Consider the following 24,264-nt stretch of genomic DNA (forward strand, 5'->3'; position numbering starts at 1 on the left):
ACCTTTGGATGCCACCATTAGAGAAGTACAGGAGTCATAGAGGATTGTTCTGCTGAATGACTCAGAGTCCATCTAGTGGTGTGGTTGGAAGAATTACCCTTTGAGGGGATGAACCCATGCTATTCATTATTAACCATCTGGTAAGAGGCATGACTTGCTTATTCCTCTCACAGTGTGAATAAAAGCACAGGATCACTTCCACAACACAGGAGGTTACTCATGGGAGAGTTTTAATTGCACCGTTACCTTATCCGTCCGGTAAGGAGATAGCCTGAGAGGTGGTGGGATTCACACATATGTCTTATGGACTTATGGATATTCACCGTTTTATTTGGAACCACATTTATTCACTATTGATTTGAAGACTTGTTATATATACATTTTGGACATTTGTGGACTTATGTTTGGTTTCAGTGTCACTGTGCATAATTGTAATTTTTCATTTTGAATCACATCACCATAGCACCTATTTGTGTTTATATACACGAAAGTCACTGTTTATTTAGCGCACCTGATCATCATTTTATATGCTATTTTGAGTGTTTCCATTATGAAAGTGGCCCATACAACCGAACCAAACCGCACCATTCGCGGTCCTCCTTCAGATGTAGGGCCATAGGAAATGGTACAGTATGGTTAGGGCGGAGCTACTGGCGTCACACAATACATTCCACTGATTGGTGGATAGGAAAACGTCAATGTTCATGTCAAACGAAAGCGCAAAACAAACACCACGTTTGGTGTAAACCCCGCATGGCCCCTGGAAGTCCGACTTGCAGTGGAAAGCTCACCTGAATAGGCCGGACCATTCCAACCCTTCCAAACTGTACCAACCCAAACCGTTCCGCTCAGTGGAAACGAGGCATAAGTGACCCCAAACTTTTAATTGGTAGTGTATATAGGCAGGACTTGACAAAACCCAGGAGCCAGGACGCAATGGCGACTGGAAATCACGTTCTGGCCCCTAGGTTACACCGCAGCAGTGGTCCGGATCCTCCCATGTGGCCCACCGGCGGGTGCCTGGAATAACACCGAGCTGGCCGATAATTGAGGCCACAAGTTTCATCCTGCTGGAGTGGGATACACACTCCTATGTGAAAACTGGCGCCCTCTGGTGGGACGGTGCTGTGATGAGCGCGGTTTGCTCTAGCTGCCTGTCCACCTCCAACATCATCTTCCCAGGTTGACAGCTAGGCTTGATCAGTCGCCCTTTCTTTACATCCGCTGAGTGGATGGGGAGTGCCGTCTTATCGGTGCCACCTCATGAGTGCTTATCAGTGCCCACCAGTGCAGCCTAATCAGTGCCGCCTGTTAATGCCACCTGTCAGTGTAGCTTGTCAGTGCCGCCTAATCAGTGCCACCTGTTAGTGCCACCTGTCAGTGCAGCCTAATCAGTGCAGCCTATCAGTGCTTATCAGCGCAGCCTCATCAGTGTCGCCTGCCAGTGCCACCTCATCATTGCCCATCAGCTCAGCCTTGTCAGTGCCACCTTTTTTTTCTCACTTGGCACCAGGCGTGAGCAATTCTTATTATCTTACGCCCCGGACATGGAGTTCTGGGCGCTGGGCAGCAGATTTGAAAAAACTGGCTCCTAACTTTTTTTGTTGGCTCCTAGATTCTAAGCAAATTTGTTAAGCCCTGTATACAGAGATTTTACAAAGATGCTAAAAAAAATTCTCCTAAAGGTGAACCACCAGGGGGGTGTTGCTGTTAATTCTTTTAGTATTTTTAACATTGAATTTGGCCTTTCAGATACGAGAAAACAAAAACAGCTTTTCGTGGTAGTGCAGTGAAGGATTGCCTTTTGTTTGTGCCAGTCATTTTATATGCTGCCATTATGTAAGAAGGTGAACTCTTGGGTTTTCTAAACTGGTCAGCCTACCTACAATGCCGGTCATTGAAAAGTAGTTTGTGAAACATCCATTGTGTCTTGATTTGAAAAGCTTGCTGACTGATGTGGTTTCAGCCATCTCTGTCTAATGCTATTTTTTTTTAAAGTTCACTTAAATGATAATTTATAACTAGTAAAAAAATTTAGGCACATATTTACTTGACTTGATTTGCTTGCATTTTCTACACCTTTAGGGCCCTTTCACACGGGCGTTCCGCATGTCTGTAAATCATCCTATTTTTTTGCGGATGATTTACGGACATAATGTATGTCAATGGCATTGCGGATGTCAGTGGATGACCATCCGCTGACATCCGATTTTCTTCCTTTCAGTTCTGTTCCGTTTTTTGGAACGGAAGAGAACCCTATTTTTGTTCCGTTTAAAAAACGGAACGGATGCAAAATCGGATGTCAGCAGTGTCATCCGCTGACACCCGCAATGCCCATAAACATACATTATGTCCGTATATCATCCGCAAACGAATGGGATGATATGCGGACATACGGAGCGGATGACACTTGTGTCATCCGCTCCGTGAAAAAAAAAAAAAAAAAGCATCGGAGCGGAAAAAAAAAACTGAACGGCCATGTGAAAGAGGCCTTAGGCTCCTTTCACACTATCCGTCCGTCGGACGGATTCCGTTTTTCTCAGTGGGGGATCTAGCCGCCGATCCCCCACTGAGCAGCAGGAGGACAGCTGTGTCTCCGCGCTGTGTGCGGAGACACAGCTGTCAGTTCCCCATGCATCACTATGGGGGGAAATCGGATGGGAACGGACCGTCTGTCCGTTCTCATCCGATCCGCTGGACGGATGGCAAATAGGGTTTCCATCCGTCCAGATTTGACGGATCGAATCGGATGTCAGCGGACATGTCTCCGCTGCCATCCGATGCCCCATAGGAATGCATGGGGGGGGACCGTACAGATCCGCCAAAAAAACAAAGGTGGATCTGAACGGTCCGCCTGTGTGAAAGGGGCCTTACTCTGCAGCAACTCAGTGGCTGTAAGTTCTATGGCTTCTAATTAAAGAGAATAATGAAAAATGTCCAACAGGTGAATCTGTAGTAACTAATCACGTGTTGCTATGTAGAGAATTTCTTGCCTTTTGCTTATCTTATTTCCATGGTGTGATGGGCCTGCATTACCTTGTAATAACATTCTGTAACAAGTCAAGCATCTATCTTTTTTTTTTTTTTTTTTTTTTTTTAACCTTCAAATTTTATAACCAATGGTTCATGTGATTAGTGATGGAGGAAGACCGATTTTAATTATTGCAGTTATGTTAACATTTTAAAGCAGAAAGTGCTGTTTTACTTATAGTATTGATGATAATGTATTCCTAAGTCCTGTAATACATAAGATATAGAATTATGCACATGAAGAAAATGCACTGATTTCTTTACAATTTATGGCCTACCGAATATAGAATTATTACATGTATAGTGTAATGATCCCTCAACATCAAATATAGATCCTTTACAAAAGCACAATGCTAAATAGTTTTTTTAAAGGGCATTTGTGTGCTGTAAAATGCCACTACCTGTGTATGTTGTTTGATGAAACATTTTTAGTATAGCATATTTGTGTATATGTAATATAGTTCCATGGTCATTTAATAGTTTAATTTATACACTACAGAGAAAAAAGTCAGCCGGCCAGTTGTGATTTCTTATACTGTTCCATATTTAGCCAAATGGTGCATGCCATAGGATAAAGAGCTGAACCTGCTACAGTGCTAGTTGCGTGAACAATGTAAAGCTCAACTGAGGAACATGGGGTAGACCAGTAGAGGAATAAACCATAGAGCAGACTGGACATCTCCAAAGCTTAGTAGCCAGGATGTCTAAAGAATTCCAGGGAACTGTCAATTTTTTTTTTGCAATCATCAAAAGTATGTTACCTGGCTTCCTAAAATGCATTTTATTTTATTTTTTTAGTTTTTGTATCAAGTGGAGGGATTACAAAACCTGTCCGTTTTTGTATTCATGTCTGTGTCCCCCTTAAGGGAGATTCATCCTCTCTCTTCGTCCTGGTGACAGTTATCACCAAGAGTGAAAGTGAAGAAAATTCCTAATTTTGACTTGTCAACAGAACAAAGACTACAGGGACACTATTTCTAGTGACCCTGCTGACAGTCAGGGATCTCCCTCACCTTGGAGGAATTTACAATCACTTCCTGGTATGACTGTGGTTTGGGAAGTGAGGGTAATTCATTCCAATGGGACACAGATGAAAAAAAAAAAAACTGACCAGGTTTCTGACCCTCCCCTACTCTTTTCAAAATTAATGAAGAACACAAAAACTTTTTTTTTTAAAGAAAACCTGTTAGGGTCCCTCCTTAACTGGCCACAGCTGAGGCTTTCATCCACTGCTAAAGTCTGCCATCGCTTTATTTCTTATTTCTGTGACAGATAAGTCACAGGTCCTGATACGGCAGAGCACTAGTACATATTACATATATACAAAATATTGTTATCTTGTGTACATGTACACTCAGTCGTTAATAGTAGCTTAGAGGCAGTTGAGGTTACTGGCATTTTTTGAAAGCGGAAAAATCTCATCCAGGACTGTAGTTTACCAGCGTTTCAAATGATAAATGCTTGTAAACGCGGTAAACTGAGTTGATGTGCATTTGCATTTAGAAGTGTTTTTAAAGGGGAAAAAATGTCAGAAAATTTTTGAACGTATAAAAATATTGAAAAAACACAAAATTTAACCACATACTGTTGCCTGCATCAATGGAAGAGTCTAGTAGCGACGAACTCTGGTCCTCTCATGCAGTTTTCTTCGTCTTCGGAGCCAGGATGGGATCCATAGAGAAAACACAAAAAATAAGACCGCTATCTACAAGCACAGTGCTCCCTTTTCTGCTGTTCTCTTCCCTCACAAAATGACTAAAATAGTTAATTTACTCGTTTTTCATGCATTGTGGGCATTTGGGAGCGTCTTCTAAGGTTATCTTTAAAAACCGCTTCTAACCTCAAACGCTCGTAACTGCTGCTAAATTTGCATAATTGCGATATGTAAACTCTGTGTAAAACAGACGTTTTTCACTGTGGGTTTCCATTTGTCAGTTTCCAGCTTTCAGAAAAGGTTTTCAACTGCCCTATGTACATGAGATTTGGAGAGAGATATTTAAACACTACAGATAGATGTGCTTTGCTCAGATTTCATGACTGAGGTTTACTATTACTTTAAAGGGGAGCACCACCTAAAAGGGGACGCTCTGCTTATTTATCTGCTGATTTTGACAGGTACCCACTCCCACTCCCGGCTGACTTCGCCACAGCGAACTCATCCGGAAGTTCAGCCCCCTCCTCCTTTCCTAACCACCAGGCTATTCACAAGGGGCTTCACACATGTGCAGTAGGGAACCAGCTGTGAGGCTTCACTGCTGATTACCCTTACCTGAGATGGTGGCAACAGCGGCAGCACCCGAGAGCCAAATGAAAAATCGGCTCAGGTGAAGACATTGCAGGATTTGTGGATAGGTAAGTGTCGTATTTGTAGCTCTTGACTTATTTTTTACTGAAGGTGCCTGGAGCTCCACTTTAAGATTACAAGTAAGCTTGTTAAGTGTATGACCACCTCTTAGTATTTTCCTCTGTAAAACTTGCCATAGACAAGCTTTGTCTCACTAAAAGTGTGATTCAATGAGTTACCTGATTTCACTTGTATTGCCATAGTGCTCATAAACTTTATTCTCCTCTTCTCTGATATGTGGATGTAGCAAAAGCCTTGGCTTTTTTTTTTTTTTCATAGAAGAAGAAGAAATCAGCTACTGTTCTAATAGATTTTTTTTTTTTTTTTAAGCAGGTAGACAAATTGGTTTGATAATTAGCACTTCTGATATTTAGTAGAACTCATTAACCTCTACATGTCCCCGTAAACTTTCGTGGCATATGATACTTCAATCTATTGGACTGCTGATACTATTGAGATGTGTATGGAATGCTTAAAACCCAAGTGAATTTATTACTGTAATGCAGTCTGGCTTCACATACAATAATCACTATTCCTCTTTTTTTTTTTTTGTTTTACTAGGAAAGTGCTGTAGAAAGGGTTAAAACACTGAGATAGCAGCCTTAAGAGAGATTACCTGCAGAAAAGCAGCATCCAAGCTCTCGGACACCCCTAAAATTGCTCATATCAACAGTTCTGCTCAGGATGCATGGGCAATTCTGATTAGCACACTATTTAGTGGGGCTCTTCAGACTGCAGGAAAGCGCAGTCCGACTCTCCTATGTGATAGTAACAGAAGGTTTTTAACCCTTGCTGCAACACTTAGCTGATTTAAAAAAAGGGGGTAAAGTCTTGTTTGTTACTTCACAGTAATACTGTCATGCTGCACATAATTTAGAAGGTTCAATATGGCATTAATTCTTTTTTTTTTTTTTTTTTTTTTACACCTGTAGTGTATATTTGTTGTCTTAAATTGTTGAACGTAGTCCCCAGATAGGAATACATTTTAACAAACCGTTAAATAAATCACATAAACATCTTTGTAGCATGCATGCATAATGCTTGAGGTATGAACAGTGTAGTTTTGCTAAGGCTGCATAAGCTGTATTTTACTTTGCCTATATTCATTGATCTTTCTATTTCTATTTCAGGTATACATTGCTGGAACACATTAGGTTGAAGTTAAAACGTTCTCAGACAATTTACCACTGGACGTTGAACCTTGATGCAAGGAGAAACAAGGCGAAAATGTATCTCCGATTACCGCCTTGCACATAAATTAGCAACAAGCCATTAAGTGCATATATATCTTTTGCATTTTAAGTATCTATTTATAACTTGGCTGATCTCATGAAACCAGTGTGTTCTCTGGAGGGTTTTCCCCAGGAGAACATTATCTTAATAAAAAGCAAAAATGGACATGCTTCATTCTGGTGTATTCTAAATCTGAGCTCATCTTCAGATCATGACCAGTCTGAAAAGGTCCCAGACTGAGAGGTCTGTTGCCAGTGGGACTCAATCGTCTGTGCCAGATGGACCACAAAAGGCACGATCGGATGATTTTTATATGAGACGTTTCAGATCACAGAATGGTAGTTTAGGTTCTTCTGCCATGTCTCCGGTTGGACCGCCACGTAGTGAAAGTTCCCACCATATATCTTCGACGCCAGGTGTTCCTAAGATGGGAGTCAGAGCAAGAATTGCAGACTGGCCTCCAAGAAAAGAGAATGTTAAGGAAATGAGCAGAACAAGTCAAGATATGGAAACAACCAGTTTAGACACAATGTCTGTTAAGAGCAGTCCTAGTAGTCAAGTGAGTACATCTAGTATGAACTCTAGTGATTCTGCTATGTTAAAAAGTATTCAGAACACACTGAAAAACAAAACAAGGCAGGCAGAAAGCCTAGATTCTAGGTTTCTGACCCCTGAAGGTTACTCCAGTTCCAGCTCTCCAAGAAAAGTTCATCGTAGAATAAGACAACGGAGTAACAGTGACATCACCATTAGTGAGTTTGATATGGACAATTTTGAAGAGTGCATGTCACCTACGTTTAAAACCGGGCCATCGCTCCACAGAGAATATGGAAGCACATCTTCAATAGACAAACAGGGAACATCTAGTGAAAGCTTTTTTGATATTATTAAAGGATATAAAAATGAGAAAGCTGACCATCGTGGACATGGCCCATCCAAATTGAGTGAATTACTACTGAGCAGTGGAAATAGAGGATCTGGTTTCTCCTTGGATGTTATTGATGGGCAGAGAGATGGGCACCGGGCTTTCAAAGACAGGGATAAGCCGTTGAAAAGGCGATCTAAGTCAGAGACTGGAGATTCTTCCATTTTTCGGAAGCTTAGAAATGCAAAAGCCGAAGGGGAGCTTGGAAAGGCTTCTGACATTGAGGACAATCGCTCTGAAGATAGCATCAAGCCATGGACGTGTCCTAAATGTTTTGCTCATTATGATGTTCAAAGTGTTTTGTTTGATTTAAATGAAGTTGTAATCAACAGGCATAATGTCATCAAGCGGCGAAACACTACAACAGGGGCCTCCGCTGCTGCTGCAGCCTCTCTAGCTGCAGGACCATTGTCTCATTCCTCCAGTTTTAATTCTCCAACCGGTAGCACAGAAGATTTAAATGCAAAGGAGAATGTTAATGTTGACCAAGGAGATGACAAAAGCAACGACTTGGTAATGAGCTGTCCCTATTTCCGCAATGAAACAGGAGGAGAAGGTGAAAAGAAAGTCAGCCTGTCAAAGTCAAACTCCGGCTCATTTTCTGGGTGTGAAAATTCTTCTTTTGAATCAACTATGAGTTCACATTGTGCAAATGCAGGGCTGGCAGTCCTTGAGGTCCCAAAGGAAAATTTGATTCTACACATAGACAGAGCTAAGAGACACATTGTAGAACATGTAGACCTTGGAGCATACTATTTCCGAAAGTATTTCTATCAAAAAGGTATGTGGAGCTCATTTTTGGTAAACCTTTTCATATTGTGTTTTTTTTTTTTTATGTTAATGTTTGCTGCAGATTTTAGTACTGGTTCATCTTAAATAAGACTCCTCCAGTAAACAATCAATAATTAATTAAGCTTGCACACAATAGGTACATGTTCCTGCTGATTGCTTCCTATTAAAGTGGTTGTTAACCCATTTTATACAACTTTATATAATCCTCTGTGTACCCTGATTACAAGTGCTCCTTTCTCTCAGTTTTATAAAAAAAAAATGCAGCCTTTACTGTATTTCAGAGTGGCTCCCGGCAATCACGTGACTGCCCGGCTTTCTCCTCTCCCTGTCTGACAGGTGTAGGGGTTGGGGCCGAGATTCCCATGCTGACGTCAGGCGGGACGAGAGGAGGATAGAGGGAGAGAGCCAGCCGGTCACATTATCACTGGGAGCTGCTCTGAAATACGGTAAAGGCTGTATTTTTTTTTTTATAAAATACAGAGACAGGAGCACTTGTAATCAGGGTACACAGAGGATTATAGAGGACAATAAAAGTGTTAAAAGCAGCAGGAGGGGAGGGGGCAGGCTCTGACACAGCAGCAGACAGGCAGGGAGGGGAAGGGGAGAGGAGCACAGAGAGCTGCGGATGACTGAGGCACGTAAACTGACAACAGTGTCAGGGCTCAGCAGCTATGATATACCATGGTCAGTTTACAGAGGGGAGGGTAGAAACTGGCAGGATCATCCAGGTTTTTTAGGTGATACAGGTGGCCAAATTACACAGCACAAGCACTGTGCTGTATAACATGATTTAAGGTAACAGGATCATTTTTTCTCTATCGCTCATTGACAGACGTAGTCTTCTTGATTCTCAAGAGCTGGGTTATGTTGTCTCCGCAGGAGTAGGACTAGGCAGAAAGACAAAACGTTCTGGCTCCACCTTAGGGGCAGTCCCTGAGGGTATATCCTCCCTCTCTCTGCTACAGGGAATCAGTTTTTTTCTGTCTAGTCAGGAGTAAGGACCTAAGCTCCTTGCTGGGATCTTTTTGGTCCTGGCAAGATTTTTTCTTTAGAAGAAATATTTTTTAGGTAGTTTTTTCTCCAGTGTTTTTCCTGTGAGATCTTCAAGCAAAAAACGCCGGACTGGGCGACACTAGTGGTCACCCCAGCCGGCCTACGAGCGCGCGCAGACCATTGCATTGCGCTTGGTCGGCCGCGACACATTCAAGTAAGTATGCGGGGCCGGGCGACGGGCTGGATGTTGAGATCCAGTGGTCACCCCGGTTTCTGCCTACGAGCGCGTGCAGACCAGAGCTCCGCGCTGGGTCGGCCGCGACGGAGTCCCAGTGGAGGGACTGACCTTGCGAGTTAAAAGTCTCGCTTGGACGCCAGGAACCTGAGAGTCGAGGCGTCCGGAGTGGTCCACAAACCCCCACCCCGGTGGAGAGGGTATTGTGAAGAGAGGGTGCCTGTCGGTTCGGTATGGTGAGTAAACGTTCCCTTTTTTCTTTCCTCGTTATGAGGCAGTATGAATTATGGGCCCCTCCATACATGGTCAGTATATATCTGACACTAAAAGTCCCCCTTGTAAATACAGTATGTGTTTGTGGGAAGTGGACTTGGTTTGAGAGCTAACACTCTACCCAGCAGACTGTAGCATTACAGCAGACATAGGAGGTATAATCCTACCTTATTTGTAGTGTATCTCCTGTAGATCTATCAATCGCCACTCAGCAGAGATGCAGGTGGATGTGCTGGGAAAAACGTTTTCGGCGGTCCGCCGCCATTTTGCCGTAGACCAGGTGCATGCATGTCCTCAGGTCACGCCGGCCGCCATGTTTTTGGAGTCTAATGTCTCCTATATGGGGGCGGCCATGTTTCATGAGCCCAGCTACCTCGTGGAGAGCTGGGAACGCCGGAAGGCGTACACAGGGGGCGGAGCCACGTCCTTCTACCCGGGAAAAAGCAACAGCTCCTTCCAGTCTGTAAAGACAGACGCTGACTGCAGTTGGTTGGAAACTTCACTGCATCGGTTGGTGAGCCTTGGGGGTCCCTCTCTCTCTCTGTGGGATCGAGAAGCAGGTACTCTGAGGGGCGCTATTGCGCTAGGGGGAGACACATAAAAAAAAAAAATTAAAAAAAAAAAAAAAAAAGGTATTTTTTATTTAAAAAAAAAAAAAAAAAAGTTTTTTTTGTGTTTTCTGGCAAAGGTGTCCTGAATTATCATGGACCCTGCCACTCATGTATCTCCTCCGGATCCCCTCGAGGGGTCTGCGGGATCCTCCAGCACCCCACTGACGATTAAATCATTGTCCGCTATTATGGAAGCTTGTGTCCCGGGTGGAAGTGGCTTGTCAGGGACAGGGCGCAAGTAAGCGACCCCCGCCTAACCCCTTATTATCTGAAACCTCGGATTCAGACTCTGAGCCTATTTCTGCAGTTGCAGGTATTCATCTGGTATTGGTGTCTCGTGTACTGTCTTTTCAGACAGTGAGGAGGATGTTTCGGCATCAGCCATAGCCAGAGAGGAAGCGTTGGTAAACGCACTCATGGTATCTGTTCAAGAGACCTTAAGATTAAAGGGTATTCCGTCAGAAATAGCTGAAACTGAAATCCCTTTTGGGACTAAAGACGCATCTAGTGGCGAAGGTTTTTTCCATTGCCCAAATGTTTTGGCAATCCAATCAAAGAAGAATGGAGTCTGCCAAAACGCATTTCTACTATTTCTAAACGCATTAACAGGCGTTATCCGTTTGAGGAAACCCTCATTAAGAAATGGACAGAACCACCTGTGGTGGATTCACCAATTGCTAGATTGAATAAAGCCACGGTTATTCCTCTAGAAGACGCTCCGTCTTTTAAAGATCCAGTGGATCGCAAGATAGAAGCTATGTCTCGCACCATGTTTACCTTGATTGGATCAGCTTTCAGACCAATAATTGCTATTGGTCTGGTTTCGCAGACTGTAACTGTATGGACCAAGTGGTTACGCCGGGACCTAGAAGAGGTCCCTCAGGCGGTATCAGATTTGTTGGAACAGATGATACAGGGGTTACAGTTTGTGTGTGATGCGGCGTTAGACGCCACTTCATTATTGGCGCGAGCATCTGTCTCAGCGGTGGTTCTCAAGCGTACACTGTGGCTAAAAGGTTGGTTAGCCGACCAAGGTTCCAAAAAAGCATTGGCTAATTTCCCCTTTTTAGGAGAGCGTCTATTTGGAGCCAACTTAGATGAGATCATTTAGGATCTCACGGGTGGAAAGAGCACCTTTTTACCGCAAAATTTTAAAGGTAAAGGAACTCGTCAAAGACGAGGGCCTTCTTTTTCTGCTCACAAGAGGTTTTTTTTTCGTCCCGCGGGTGAAAAAATTAAGTCCTCCAAAGCTCCTGCAGGAGGCGTCAGGGGTCGTTGGTCGGGCAAGCAAAAGCCCGCCCCCTCTAGACCTGAAGATAAACCGTCCAAAGCCTGAAGGTGCGCCCCCCACCCATAACTGGGGTGGGGGGACGTCTTCGCCGGTTCCCGGATCCATGGCTTTCCAGAATCCCGGACAGATGGGTTTGCGAAGTCATAAGGTCAGGGTACAAGATCGAGCTTCGATCTCTCCCGCCGGCGCGATTCTTCCCTTCCAATAGCCGACTATCCCCGGATCGTTTAGACGATCTGTGGAGAGCAGTCACAGATTTACTACAACAAGGAGTGGTAGTCCACGTTCCTTGGACAGAACGCTTTCAGGGGTTTTTATTCAAACCTATTTACAATACTCAGGAAAGAGGGCAAAGTGCGTCCAATTCTGGACTTAAGGGCACTCAATTCTTTTGTCTACATAAGAAGATTCAGAATGGAGTCCATTCGCACAGTAGCAGCCTTTCTGCATCCAGGGGATGTCCTAGCGTCCATAGACATCTAGGACGCATATCTTCACATTCCCATTTTCGCAGGACATCAGCGGTTTCTACGTTTTTCCGTAGAAGAGAACCACTATCAGTTTGTGGCGTTACCTCTCGGTCTCGCCACGGCTCCGCGGGTCTTCACGAAGGTGTTGGCCCCAATGTTGGCACTTCTGCGCCAAAGAGGCATATCGATTCTAGGTTACCTAGACGATCTTCTGCTTCATGCAGAGTCTCCTCAGACCTTGCTACAAAACATAGAAATTACTATGATTTCTTTACAGGAATTCGGGTGGCTGGTGAACCAGCAAAAGTCATTTCTGGTTCCTACCCAGAGGCTCGAATATCTGGGTCTAATTCTAGACACAGTCAGGACAAGAGTTTTTTCTTCCGGTAGGGAAACTCCGAAAGATTCAATCAGCAGTCCACCAACAGCTGGTCTTCCCTTCGGACTTGCATGAGGGGTCTGGGGTTGATGGTGGCTTCCTTCGAAGCAGTCCCATTTGCCCAGTCCCATACCCGAATTCTTCAGCAAGAGATTCCTCTCAGATGGAATCGGAATCCGGAATCCCTGGACAATCAGATCCGATTGAGCAAACAGACCAGAGAGTCTCTGGTCTGGTGGCCTCGGTCTCCGATGCTCAGCCAGGGAAAGTCATTTCTGCCAATATATTGGACGACAGTGACCACGGATGCCAGTCTATCCGGATGGGGAGGAATTCTCGGTCAGTTATCTGTCCAGGGACTTTGGTCCCCAGAAGAATCCAGGTTACCGATAAATGTATTGGAACTGAAAGCGATCAGACTTTTTCTGATTCACTGGACCGAGCAGCTCCAGGGCAGCCCGGTTCGGATCCAGTCGGACAACGCCACGGCCGTGGCTTATGTCAATCACCAGGGGGGCACCAAGAGTGTCCGAGCGGCCAAAGAAGTGGCTTGCATTCTTCGCTGGGCGGAACGATTTGTTCCAGCAATCTCTGCGGTGTTCATTCCGGGGGTGGAGAATTGGCAGGCAGATTATCTCAGCCGTCAGACTCTGGATCAGGGGGAATGGTCCCTCCATCCAGACGTTTTCCACCAGTTGTGCCTACGATGGGGCACCCCGGATATGGAACTGTTGGCATCTCGATTCAACAGGAAAGTTCAGAGATTCGTGGCTCGCTCCCGCGATCCTCTAGCAGAAACCGCAGACGCACTGATCGCCCCGTGGGGGCAATACCAGCTAATGTATGCCTTCCCTCCTCTTGGGTTACTGCCAAGACTTCTTCGCAAGATAGAGGAGGAAGGAATTCCAGTAATCCTGGCAGCTCCGGACTGTCCTCGTCGAGCTTGTTACGCCGACTTGGTCAGACTGATGGCGGACGTCCCGTGGAGACTTCCTCTCAGGGAGGATCTACTGTCTCAGGGACCGATCTTCCATCCTGCTTTACGATCGCTGGTTTTAAACGGCCTGGTTATTGAGACCCAGGTGCTGAAGGACAAGGGATTGTCAGCTTCAGTTATTCCTACTCTAGTTAAAACAAGGAAAGCGACTTCCAGAAAGATTATCATCGTACATGGAAGTCTTATATTGTGTGATGTGAATCCCTTGGGTTCCATCTACATCTTTATTCGGTAGTCCGAATATTGGCTTTCTGCAACAGGGAGTTGAGCAGAAGCTGGCCTTGAGTGTTATCAAGGGTCTGGTTTCAGCATTTGCTATCTTCTTTCAGAAGCTTTTGTCTACTCATTCCTTGGTGCGGAATTTCATCCAGGGGGTGCGACACCTGGCTCTGCCAGTGCACGCGCCGTTACCATCCTGGGATCTTAATTTGGTGCTGTCGGTTCTTCAGACACCTCCCTTTGAAAATATCAGGGAGATTCCCTTGCCTACTTTATCCCAGAAGGTGGTCTTCTTGGTGGCTATCACTTCTGCACGCAGGGCGTCAGAACTGGCTGCATTATACTGTTGTTCCCCAGATCTGGTGGTTCATAGGGATAAGGTTGTTCTTCATCCGAATCCATCCTTCCTTCTAAGGTGGTTTCAAAGTTTCATTGAATAAGGACAGTGTATTGTCCTTCCTATGTCCTTAGCCCAATCATCCTCGAGAATTTGCATGGCATTCCTTGGATGTAGTTCGGGCGATCAGGATATACTTGAATACTACGGATTCAATTTGTAAGACGGATTCACTGTTTGTGATCACGGATGGCCCTAAGAAGGGGTTGCCTGTTCTGCTGCGACCATCTTTAGATGGATCAGACAGACGGTGGTATAGGCTTATTTTATCTAAGGGTCGGGATCCCCCGTTCCCTGTTAAGGCGCATTCTACTCGGGCGCTTAGAGTTTCCTGGACCTTCCGCCATCAGGCGTCAGTGGTTCAGGTTTTCAAGGCGACGGTTTAGTAGTCGGTTCATACCTTTACAATATTGTATAAGGTTTATGTGATGGCATCGTCAGATGCCTCTTCTGGCTGCAAGGTTCCTGCAGGCCACTGTTTGAGGAGACTGTTGGTCTACCTCGAGGATTTGTGGGGTAGGTCTCATCTGTTTACTCGATGAGTCCTTTGATACTTCTGGTTGGCTCCGGTTGGGCCTTCTAGATTGGATTTTGATTCTGTCAATCCCACCCCTCATTTTGTGGCACTGCTTCTGGATGTCCCAGCTCTTGAGAATCAAGAAGACTACGTCTGTCAATGAGCGATAGAGAAAAATGGATTTTTGTAAGATCTTACCGTAAAATCCTTTTCTCTTAAGCTCATTGACAGACGTAGTACCCGCCCCTCTATCATTGAGTTGGGTTGGGTTAAATTCTCTGTACTGCTTTAAAACAGAACTGATTCCCTGTAGCAGAGAGAGGGAGGATATACCCTCAGGGACTGCCCCTAAGGTGGAGCCAGAACGTTTTGTCTTTCTGCCTAGTCCTACTCCTGCGGAGACAACATAACCCAGCTCTTGAGAATCAAGAAGACTACGTCTGTCAATGAGCTTAAGAGAAAAGGATTTTACGGTAAGATCTTACAAAAATCCATTTTTTTTTGGGTTAACACATGATTTTCTGCACTGAGTAACTTTCACTGCAAAGACTATGAAACTAAAGTGTGGTGTCAATGAATGGTTTGGCATGCTAGCATCTCTTAAGAAAGGAAATGTATCATATAAGATTCAAAATGAATTGAAACCTGTTTTGAACTGATAGGGAACAAAATAACAGTAGTTCTAAAATTCATGTTCAACAATGTACTTTTATTTCTTAATCATACAGAGATGGGCTGCTTTAAAGCTGAAGTTTAAGTATAGCAATTTTTCCATAGTTACATTGGTCCAACTTGGACCAAATGTTAGTGTGTGCCATACCTTGTGGGATTCCCGTGGAAACGGGAAATCACTGTAGTAGGCACAGCTGCTACATTGATCTTCTCTAGCTTACAGAGCCAAGCGGCTTCTCTGCTTTTTGTGAACACAAAAGGTTGCTCACCTAGCATAGGCACTGTTCAGAAAACACTTTGCATTTTTCCCTGTCTCTCTGCCTTGCCCAACTTGAGAACACTTTGTATTCATTGAGAATTAAGTCCAATGAGTCGTGAGCCTGGTGTTTCAGCTCCCCTGTGTCCTAGAGTGCTTGACAATGGCTAGGAATTCTGTGAGCTGTGACGTCACCTATGCATATGGCCTCCTATTGCCCAGCTGTTGTCTGCACTTTTTTCTCTCCCCTGTAGCCTCCGCTCACTGACACACGGGAAGCTGAAATTGCAGGAATACATGAAGGGAGCAGATTAAAAAGGGTAAGTATACAGATATTTTTACAAATGGGTAGGCAGGATAGGTAGGAGGAGGGAGTAAGGAACACTTTTACAAATAGTACTAGGATTTAAATCTACATTAAACTTCAGTTTTAATCCTAGACTCTGGGTAACCTCCTTCAGGTGACTAAACTGACAAGCTTGTTGAATCGGACTCTAATGTCCAAATGAGATTTCTCTGACCTTTCTAAAACTGAGAATCTGCTTATTATGTTTTATAAACCGTGCATTAGAGGAATCAGTTTGGTGGACTTCCTGTGCCTTCTCCAGATCCTGCCAGGTGCACCCCCCCCCCCCCCAGAATTCTTGCCCAGCTCTTGTGTTCGCCCAGATGTGCAGGATCTTGTGGCTTCAGCACTGGTCTGAGGAGGCAGTTTCAGAAACATCTTGAAAGAATTCTGCTTAACGGTGAATGACTCTTGCAAGTCCTTAGATACCTTTTAAGAAAGTCTTGGATGGGAACAGTACTCTTTTACCAGTAGCAAAATCTGCTTTCTTGGATTGTGGAAGAGTTCCTTTCATCCCCCTGGGCCTACATCTAAAGGCTTAGCCCTCCTCCCAATACTATTGAGGTCCCCCCCCCCCACCACTTCAACAAGTTGGGGAATATTTGTTAACCTTCTCGACCACCTGGACTTCCTCGCATTTCAGTTCTCTGGATCTGGGACTTGTTGTCCCCAGAGGTACAGGTTGGAATTGCTTTTCTTGCCTCTTCCCTGCTTCATGCCCTCAAATCTACTTGATTCTCTGCGGAAATCATGGACTTTCACAGTCTTGCAACAGCTTCACTTCTTGGAAATTATTGTTCCAGTTCCTTTGAGGAATGGTATCAAGGGCTTTTCTCAAACCTATTTATGGTTCTGTAACCCAACTATAGTATTCGCCTATTCCTGGATTTGAAGATTCCCCACACCTTCCTGCAGTTTAAAAAATCCATTTTGTAATTGGCCAAGTCTGTTATTACTTCGCTGCAGCAGGAGTGAATTTTTGGTATTGATAAAGATCAACGATGTCTCTGCTTTTATGCCGCATAAACAGTTTCTGCTGTTTGTGGTGGACGAGCAGCACTTTCAGTTTGTGGCTCTTCCTTTTGGCAGGTTCATAGTCTTCCGTGTCTTTTTTAGGTTTTAGCTTGGTTAGTTCTTGCTCTACTGCACTTATATGGAATCCACATTGTGATGTATCTGGGCAATTTCCTATTGAATAAGCATGCCACCCTGGCTGTTTTTGTCAATGTATGGCAGGCGATGCAGCTGCTTCAGAACTTTAGGTGGATTCTCAACTCCAGAAGTCTGTGTTAAATCCATCGTTTGGAGTGTCTGGGCCTAGTCCTGGAAACAAACTTGGGCCTGGATGTTTTTTTTTTTAACCACGAATCAATGTTAATCTCAATCTATTGACTGGCACATGCGCCGGTCTGCCAAGGCCAGGTTATTGCTGACCTGGTGGCTGACTGGGGATGGAGACAGGCAAAGGGACTTTGTTAAGGGAGTCCAGACTTCCCATCAGCAACAAAGGGCTATTTGCTTGTCCCCTCAGCAGAGGCCTGACTTGCTTGCTTCAAGGATGGCTGAAAAGGGTTCTGTCAGAAAATGCCATGCCAGTGGGTTAAATCAGCCATAAGGGTGTCACCAGAGCTGTGTGGAGTGGACTTAATTCTTGGTTGAGCTGAAAGACCTGTCCGGACCATGTTTTAGGTTTCCATTCCCAGAGTGGGCAATTGGCAGGCAGGCTTCCTCAGCCATCAGTGTCCGGACGTAGGGGAATGCTCTCTTCACCCCAGTGTGTTCCAAGACATCGGTCACTGTTGGAGGATGCTGAATTTTCATTTCTTTGCATCTTGCTTCAACAACAAGGTGGATAGGTTCGTGGTCAGGTTCAGGGATCCTCTGGCTTTCACAGTGGATACACTGATGACTGGGGGATTATCTTACTTAGGTCTTCCCTTCGGTAGTGATTCTTCCTTGGCTTCCTAAGCTTTAGGTGGAGGGTGTTCTGGTGATCCTGGTGGCACCAAACTGGCTATTGAAGCTCAGTCAACCCCATGGAAGGTCTATCATTGCACTCGAAAGGCTTTCATAGCCTAGTGAGAGGAACAGAAGTTCTACCCTAGATGTTACCCTCAGGGATGTGTCCTGGCTTTTCTCCAGTCTGGTCTGGATCAGCACTTGGACTTGAGTACCCTTAAGGATCAACTTTCAGCCTTAATTTTTCTCTTCCGGAGACCTGTAGCAAATCTCAAAAAAGTGAGGACTTTTGTTCAGGCAGGGGTTAGCTCAAACAGCTCTCCCCATTTGATCACTGATGTTGCTGTGGGATCCTAATCTGGCCCTGTTAACTCTTCAGAAGCCTCCCTTAAACCCATTTGGGAATTTTCCCTTGGCTGACCTTACTCCTAAGGTTGGTTATCTTTCAGCAAGACATGGTTGGGAACTTGCAGTTTTGTCTTGTAAAGAGCTTTTCCTTGTTCTCCAAAGGACAGGGTCGGATGGCTTTGAGACTGAAGGCTTTCTATTTTCCTAAGGTGGTCTCTGTTCTTCACCTGAATCAGGACATCATCCTTTCTTCTTTGTCTGGCTATGAAGCATCCCAAAGAGATTGAATATAGTGAAAACAGTGTAGGTTAACCTCTCGGCAACTACTTCTTTCATAAACGTTTTGTCCTGTCGGGGAGCTCTCACAAGGGGTGCCATTTGTCTCATTCCACCATTTCTAGGTTCTAGTTCACTAGACTTGTTCAGTCAGTACCTTAGAAACCGGTGTTTCTTAGATTTGCGAGGCTGCCATTTTGTCCTTGGTTCACATGTTTGTGAAGTGCATCGGGTGGATGTCCCAGCCTCTGCTGACATCAGTTTCATCCGTAAGGTGCTTCTAGTCCCTTTTTCTGTTTGCTACCTGTTTCCCTTTGTTTTGGGGCCTGTTGGAAATTTTACTATGTTGCTCACCCGTCTGTTATATTGTTTGGGAACGTTCCAGTGTCTTTGATTGAAGCTATAAGTATTCTGTACGAAATAAAGATTTTTACTTGTCTAGAAAATCCTTTTCATGGAGTAGAGTACAGGATAGAGGCCATCCTCTTCTCTGTCTTGGCAATTGCTTTTAATGCTTGCTATTAAGCGATGGACTGCTGGGAGTAATGCCCCATACACACGTGCAGATTATCTGCAGACTTTTGTCTGCAGACTTACCAAAACCATATAATATGAGGTCAAACCTAAACACTTTCAATTTGTATGCAATCCGGCAGGCCCTTGCACTACATAGAAAAGGTAAGTCTGCAGACAAAAGTCTGCAGATAATCTGCACGTGTGTATGGGGCATAAGAGTTATGGACTGTTCCACAATTCTGTTTCCCCATGTTTAGTCGTCTGACTATAACTAAGTCCATGATTAAAGGAGCCTATGCCCTGTACGAGTTTTTCTTTTTTTTTTTTCTCTTCAGTTCTCTGCAGCCTGGAATCTGCTGGATTTGACTTTTTATAAGTCTTTAGCCATGCCTCCTTTTTTTCCCTTTTATAAAGTGTGATGCCTCACCAGCCAATAGAAAGTAACCCCATTAGAATATAGTAGTTATGACAATTCTCTTAGAAGTCTGAGACAGAGGTGAAGCCAGAATGCGGCTGTAGTTAAAAGATCGTAGACTGCACAATGTACAATCTGGGGAAAAGTAAACATACATTCAGGGAGCTTGCCATTCCTTCATTTCAGCAGTATAGCACAGTTTAGTGATGCCTTGCTCTTTTCCAACATGTTTTAGTTAATCTTTTTATTGGTTCTCCACCCACCTGCTATGTAGCACGTTCACAAACAGACCCCAGTTGTTGGGAGTGCGCTCAAATTTATCCCTATAGAACCAGTTGCCATGTCTGTGCCTTGGTAAAAAAGGTAAAAAAAAATAATAAATTCTGTGGCAGGGGGATGTTGGTCTGCTTTGCATCCTTTTTAGGGGCATGCTACATAAGGAGGGGTGGAAGAATCCTATGTAATGTTTTAAATAAAAACTGATAAAAATGTATTTTTTGTGTGCTGACACAAGAGCATTTGTCTGTCTTTGCAATCATGGTAACAGCGGTCATTCTATAGAAAAACCTTCGAGAATTTTCATCCAGCTGCTTTTATTGCATAACTGGCAGCTAGATAGTAAAACCCCTACCTGCATAATCACTTTACTTAAAATATTTGATCACTATAAAAAGAAATAACACTTCAGCCTCCTTCCAATACAGTGCTATCCACCCCCTTCCATAGGCTTCAATCTTTAAAAAAAACAAAAAGTACCATTTAGGTTTTTGGGACAGTATTACACTAGACCTTTACAGCTCATGCTGCGAACAGAACGGTAGGCCACAGTTTTCTGATTAGGTAAATATGGACAGGGGAAGGAGTTGGAGGGAAGGAAAGAGCTCTGTTTATCGTGGAAGCTGTGAACATGTTCTTTAAATATAAACACTACTCAAAAAATTAAAGGAACACTTTGAAAACGCATCAAAACTCAAAAGGATGCCACATCGTTTGATGAAAATGATCAACGTACAGGTGGCTGAATTCAAAGACCCCCCCCCAAAATCAAAGTCAAAAAATGATGCAGCAGGCTAGTACATTTTGCTGAAATTTAATTGCAGCAACTTTAAATTGTACTCAGTAGTTTGTATGGCCCCCACCTGCTTGTATGCATGCCTGACAACATTGGGACATGATCCTAATTGGACGATGGATCGTGTCCTGGGGCATTTTGTCCCAGATTTGGACCCGGGCATTACTAACGAACTAAACAGCCTGAGGTGCAACCTGGTGGCGTCAGATGGATCTAAACATAATGACCCAGAGATGTTCTATTGTATTTAGGTCAGGTGAGTGTGGGGGCCATTCAATGGTATTATTTCCTTCATTCTCCAGGAACTGGCTGCATACTCTCACCACATGACCCACTGCACCAGCGTAGAGTTTGACAATGAGTCCAAGGATTTCATCCCAGGTCCTAATGGCAGTCAGGGTGCCATTGTCTAGCCGGTAGAGGTCTGTGTCCCCCTCCATGGATATGCCTCCCCAGACCATTACTGACCCACCATCAAACTGATCATGCTGAACATTATCCACGGCTTCTCCAGACTCGTCTTTCACGTCTGTCGTGTGCTCCTGATGACCTGCTCTCATCTGTGAAAAGCACAGGGCGCCGATGGCGGGTCTGCCAATTCTGGTGTTAAATGGCAAATGCCAATCAAGCTCCACAGTGCCGGGCAGTGAGCACAGGGCCCACTAGAGGACATCGGGCCCTCAGGCCACCCTCATGAAGTCTGTTCCTGAGACATTCACACCAGTGGCCTGCTGGAGGTCATTTTGTAGGGCTCTGGCAGTGCTCACCCTGTTCCTCCATGCACAAAGGATCAGATACCAGTACCACTGATAGGTTAAGGACCTTCTATGGCCCCGTCCAGCTTTCCTAGAGTAACTGCCTGTATCCTGAAATCTCCTCAATGCTCTTGAGACTTTGCTGGGAGATACAGCATACCTTCTGGCAATGGCACATGTTGATGTGCCATCCTGGAGGAGTTGGACTGCCTATGCAACCTCTTTGGGGTCTAGGTGTCGCCTCATGCTACCAGTAGTGACCAGGGCCGGTACAAGGTGTGGACAGGAGGGGCGGCTGCCCTGGGTGTCTGTAGCATGGGAGGTGGAGGGGCGCTGCCAGGAGTGTTTCTGCGCCTATTATCTGACAGGAGAAAGCGAGATGTGCTCTCTCTCTCTCCTCCCCAGCCTCGCACTCCTGTCGCTATAGCGCTCGTCAGATCTGGACTTCTCCTCCTCCTCCTTCAGGCTCCTCATCATCTTGATATGTCAGAGCTGAGGAGGAGCCTAGGAGAAGCCAATTTCTAAAGCTTTGCTTGGACAGCTGGCAGGAGAGATGCCACTGCTGAAGATGAACAAGATCATGGCTCGGGGATGCCCCTGGATGATAGATCGGGACTATACAGAGTTTATACAGAGTTTAACCTATCTCCTCCCAGCAAACAATGTGGGTAAGGGACCGGTAATCAAACTCTGTATAGTCCCGATCTGACATCCAGTGGCTTCCCTGAACCGCAATATTGTTCCCCTTCAGCATCTCTACCACCAGCTGCCGTGCAAAGCTTTAGAAATCGGCTTCTCCTTGGCTCCTCCTCCGCTCTGACATAACATGAAGAGGAGCCTCAGAAGGGGGGAATCACAGAGCGATGTGCCGCGCTGTATCTGAGGTCTGCGTGCCTGAGGAAATTACTTCTAGGTGCGATCGATATGGGAGGGGGAGCCGGGGGGGGGGGCGTTGCTGGGATGGGGAATTTGGGAAGTGACAGGATAAGATTTTTTTTTCTAGCGGGGGGGGGGGGGGGGGGTTGCTAGAAGGGGTGATTTGTGCTGGGGGGAAGGGGGGATTTGGGGGATTGTCCTTGAAGAAATTATTGGGATGGGGGATTTGTGCTATAACAAGAAATCTTCGGGCTGTTAGGGGCATTTGGTGATGGTGGGGGGGGGGGGGGGGGGGTTGTGCTAGTAGGGATGATTGATGGGTATTTGTGCTAGGAGGGGGGGGGATTTATGCTAGGAGGGGAGATTTGGGAAAGGGGAAGATTTGTACTGGGAGGGGGATTTGGAGAGGGGAGAATTTGCGCCTGGAGGGGAAATTTTAGGGGTGAAAATGTGTGCTAACTGCGCTTTTTTGGGCAGGGATAGTTGTGCTAGCAGGGAACATTTGGGAAGAGAGGCTTTGAGTTTAGAGAGAGGATAGGGGAAACATTTGTGCAGGCAGGGGGATCACATTATGCCCCTACATCTTGTGGGGAGTATGTGTGTGTGTGTGTCTGTCAGTTTGGTGTCTTCGCCCTGGGCGCTGGATGGCCTTGTCCTGGCACTGGTAGTGACACTGACCCTAGCCAAAGGCAAAACTAGTGAAAAACAGTCAGAAAAAAAATTCAGTGGCTTCCACCTGTAAAACCATTCCTGTTTTGGGGGTAGTCCCATTGTTGCCAATCTAGTGCACCTGTTAATTTCATTAACACCAAAGCAGCTGAAACTAATTAACAACCCCCTCATCTACTTAACTGACCAGATCAATTTTTTTTTAACAGAAACGTTTTTATTTCTCTCAAGAAAAGTGCACATACATAGTCCAAAAAGAATAAACAATTATACAGAAACAGGGATTCCAGAGAGGGCAACATTGCACAACACCGGTATTATCACAGCTAAGTATTAACAAGTGCATGATATAAAAGTCAAAAAAAAAGAAAAAAAAATTAGTCCTCAAGTACATTCAGAGAAGATCCCAAGGGAAGGGAAAGAAAGAATAGCCAGTAAGGGAGCAGCGTGAGAGGGGGGGCCGGTCAAGAAAAGGTGGAAATGGGAGCAGGGGGGGGGGGGGAGAGGAGCCAAAGAAGTAGAGCAGGATACACATTCTCTAACAAGCTACCGTTACCTTACGGTAGGGGTCTAAGGCCCACCCAAGATCCCCAAATTTTATCAAATTTAGAAGGACACCTTCTACCCATACAGTACTTTGCGAAAGTATTCAGCCCCCTTGAACTTTTCAACCTTTTGCCACATTTCAGGCTTCAAACATAAAGATATAAAACTGTAATTTTTTGTGAAGAATCAACAAGTGGGACACAATCATGAAGTGGAACGAAATTTATTGGATATTTTAAACTTTTAACAAATAAAAAACTGAAAAATTGGGCGTGCAAAATTGTTCAGCCCCTTTACTTTCAGTGCAGCAAACTCTCTCCAGAAGTTCAGTGAGGATCTCTGAATGATCCAATGTTGACCTAAATGACTAATGATGATAAATAGAATCCACCTGTGTGTAATCAAGTCTCTGTATAAATGCACCTGCACTGTTATAGTCTCAGAGGCCCGTTTAAAGCGCAGAGAGCATCATGAAGAACAAGGAACCATGAAGCATCATGAAGAACACCAGGCAGGTCCGAGATACTGTTGTGGAGAAGTTTAAAGCCGGATTTGGATACAAAAAGATTTCCCAAGCTTTAAACATCCCAAGGAGCACTGTGCAAGCGATAATATTGAAATGGAAGGAGTATCAGACCACTGCAAATCTACGAAGACCTGGCCGTCCCTCTAAACTTTCAGCACATACAAGGAGAAGACTGATCAGCGATGCAGCCAAGAGGCCCATGATCACTCTTGATGAACTGCAGAGATCTACAGCTGAGTGGCAAGAAGAAAGCCATTTGTTGCAATTTTTTAAAACCAAAGTCAGCCCATACACTGGGATCGGGGATGGAAGCAAAATGAGGCAGG

The 24,264-nt window shown here is 44.8% G+C and overlaps 1 protein-coding gene across 5 annotated transcripts in view; it reads left to right on the forward strand.

Annotated features, from left to right (window-relative positions):
• SIPA1L1 (signal induced proliferation associated 1 like 1) overlaps positions 1-24,264 on the forward strand; it is a 469,532-nt gene that overhangs the window by 121,453 nt on the left and 323,815 nt on the right. For all 5 annotated transcript variants that reach the window (XM_082275708.1, XM_082275709.1, XM_082275712.1 and 2 more), the window contains exon 2: positions 6,505-8,313. In XM_082275708.1, coding sequence (XP_082131834.1) covers positions 6,819-8,313 — 1,495 coding nt within the window. In that variant the 5' untranslated portion in view covers positions 6,505-6,818. The remainder of the gene's footprint in view (positions 1-6,504; positions 8,314-24,264) is intronic.

The sequence above is a fragment of the Pelophylax lessonae genome (assembly GCF_965119305.1).
Source record: "Pelophylax lessonae genome assembly, chromosome: 13".
Lineage (NCBI taxonomy): Eukaryota > Metazoa > Chordata > Amphibia > Anura > Ranidae > Pelophylax > Pelophylax lessonae.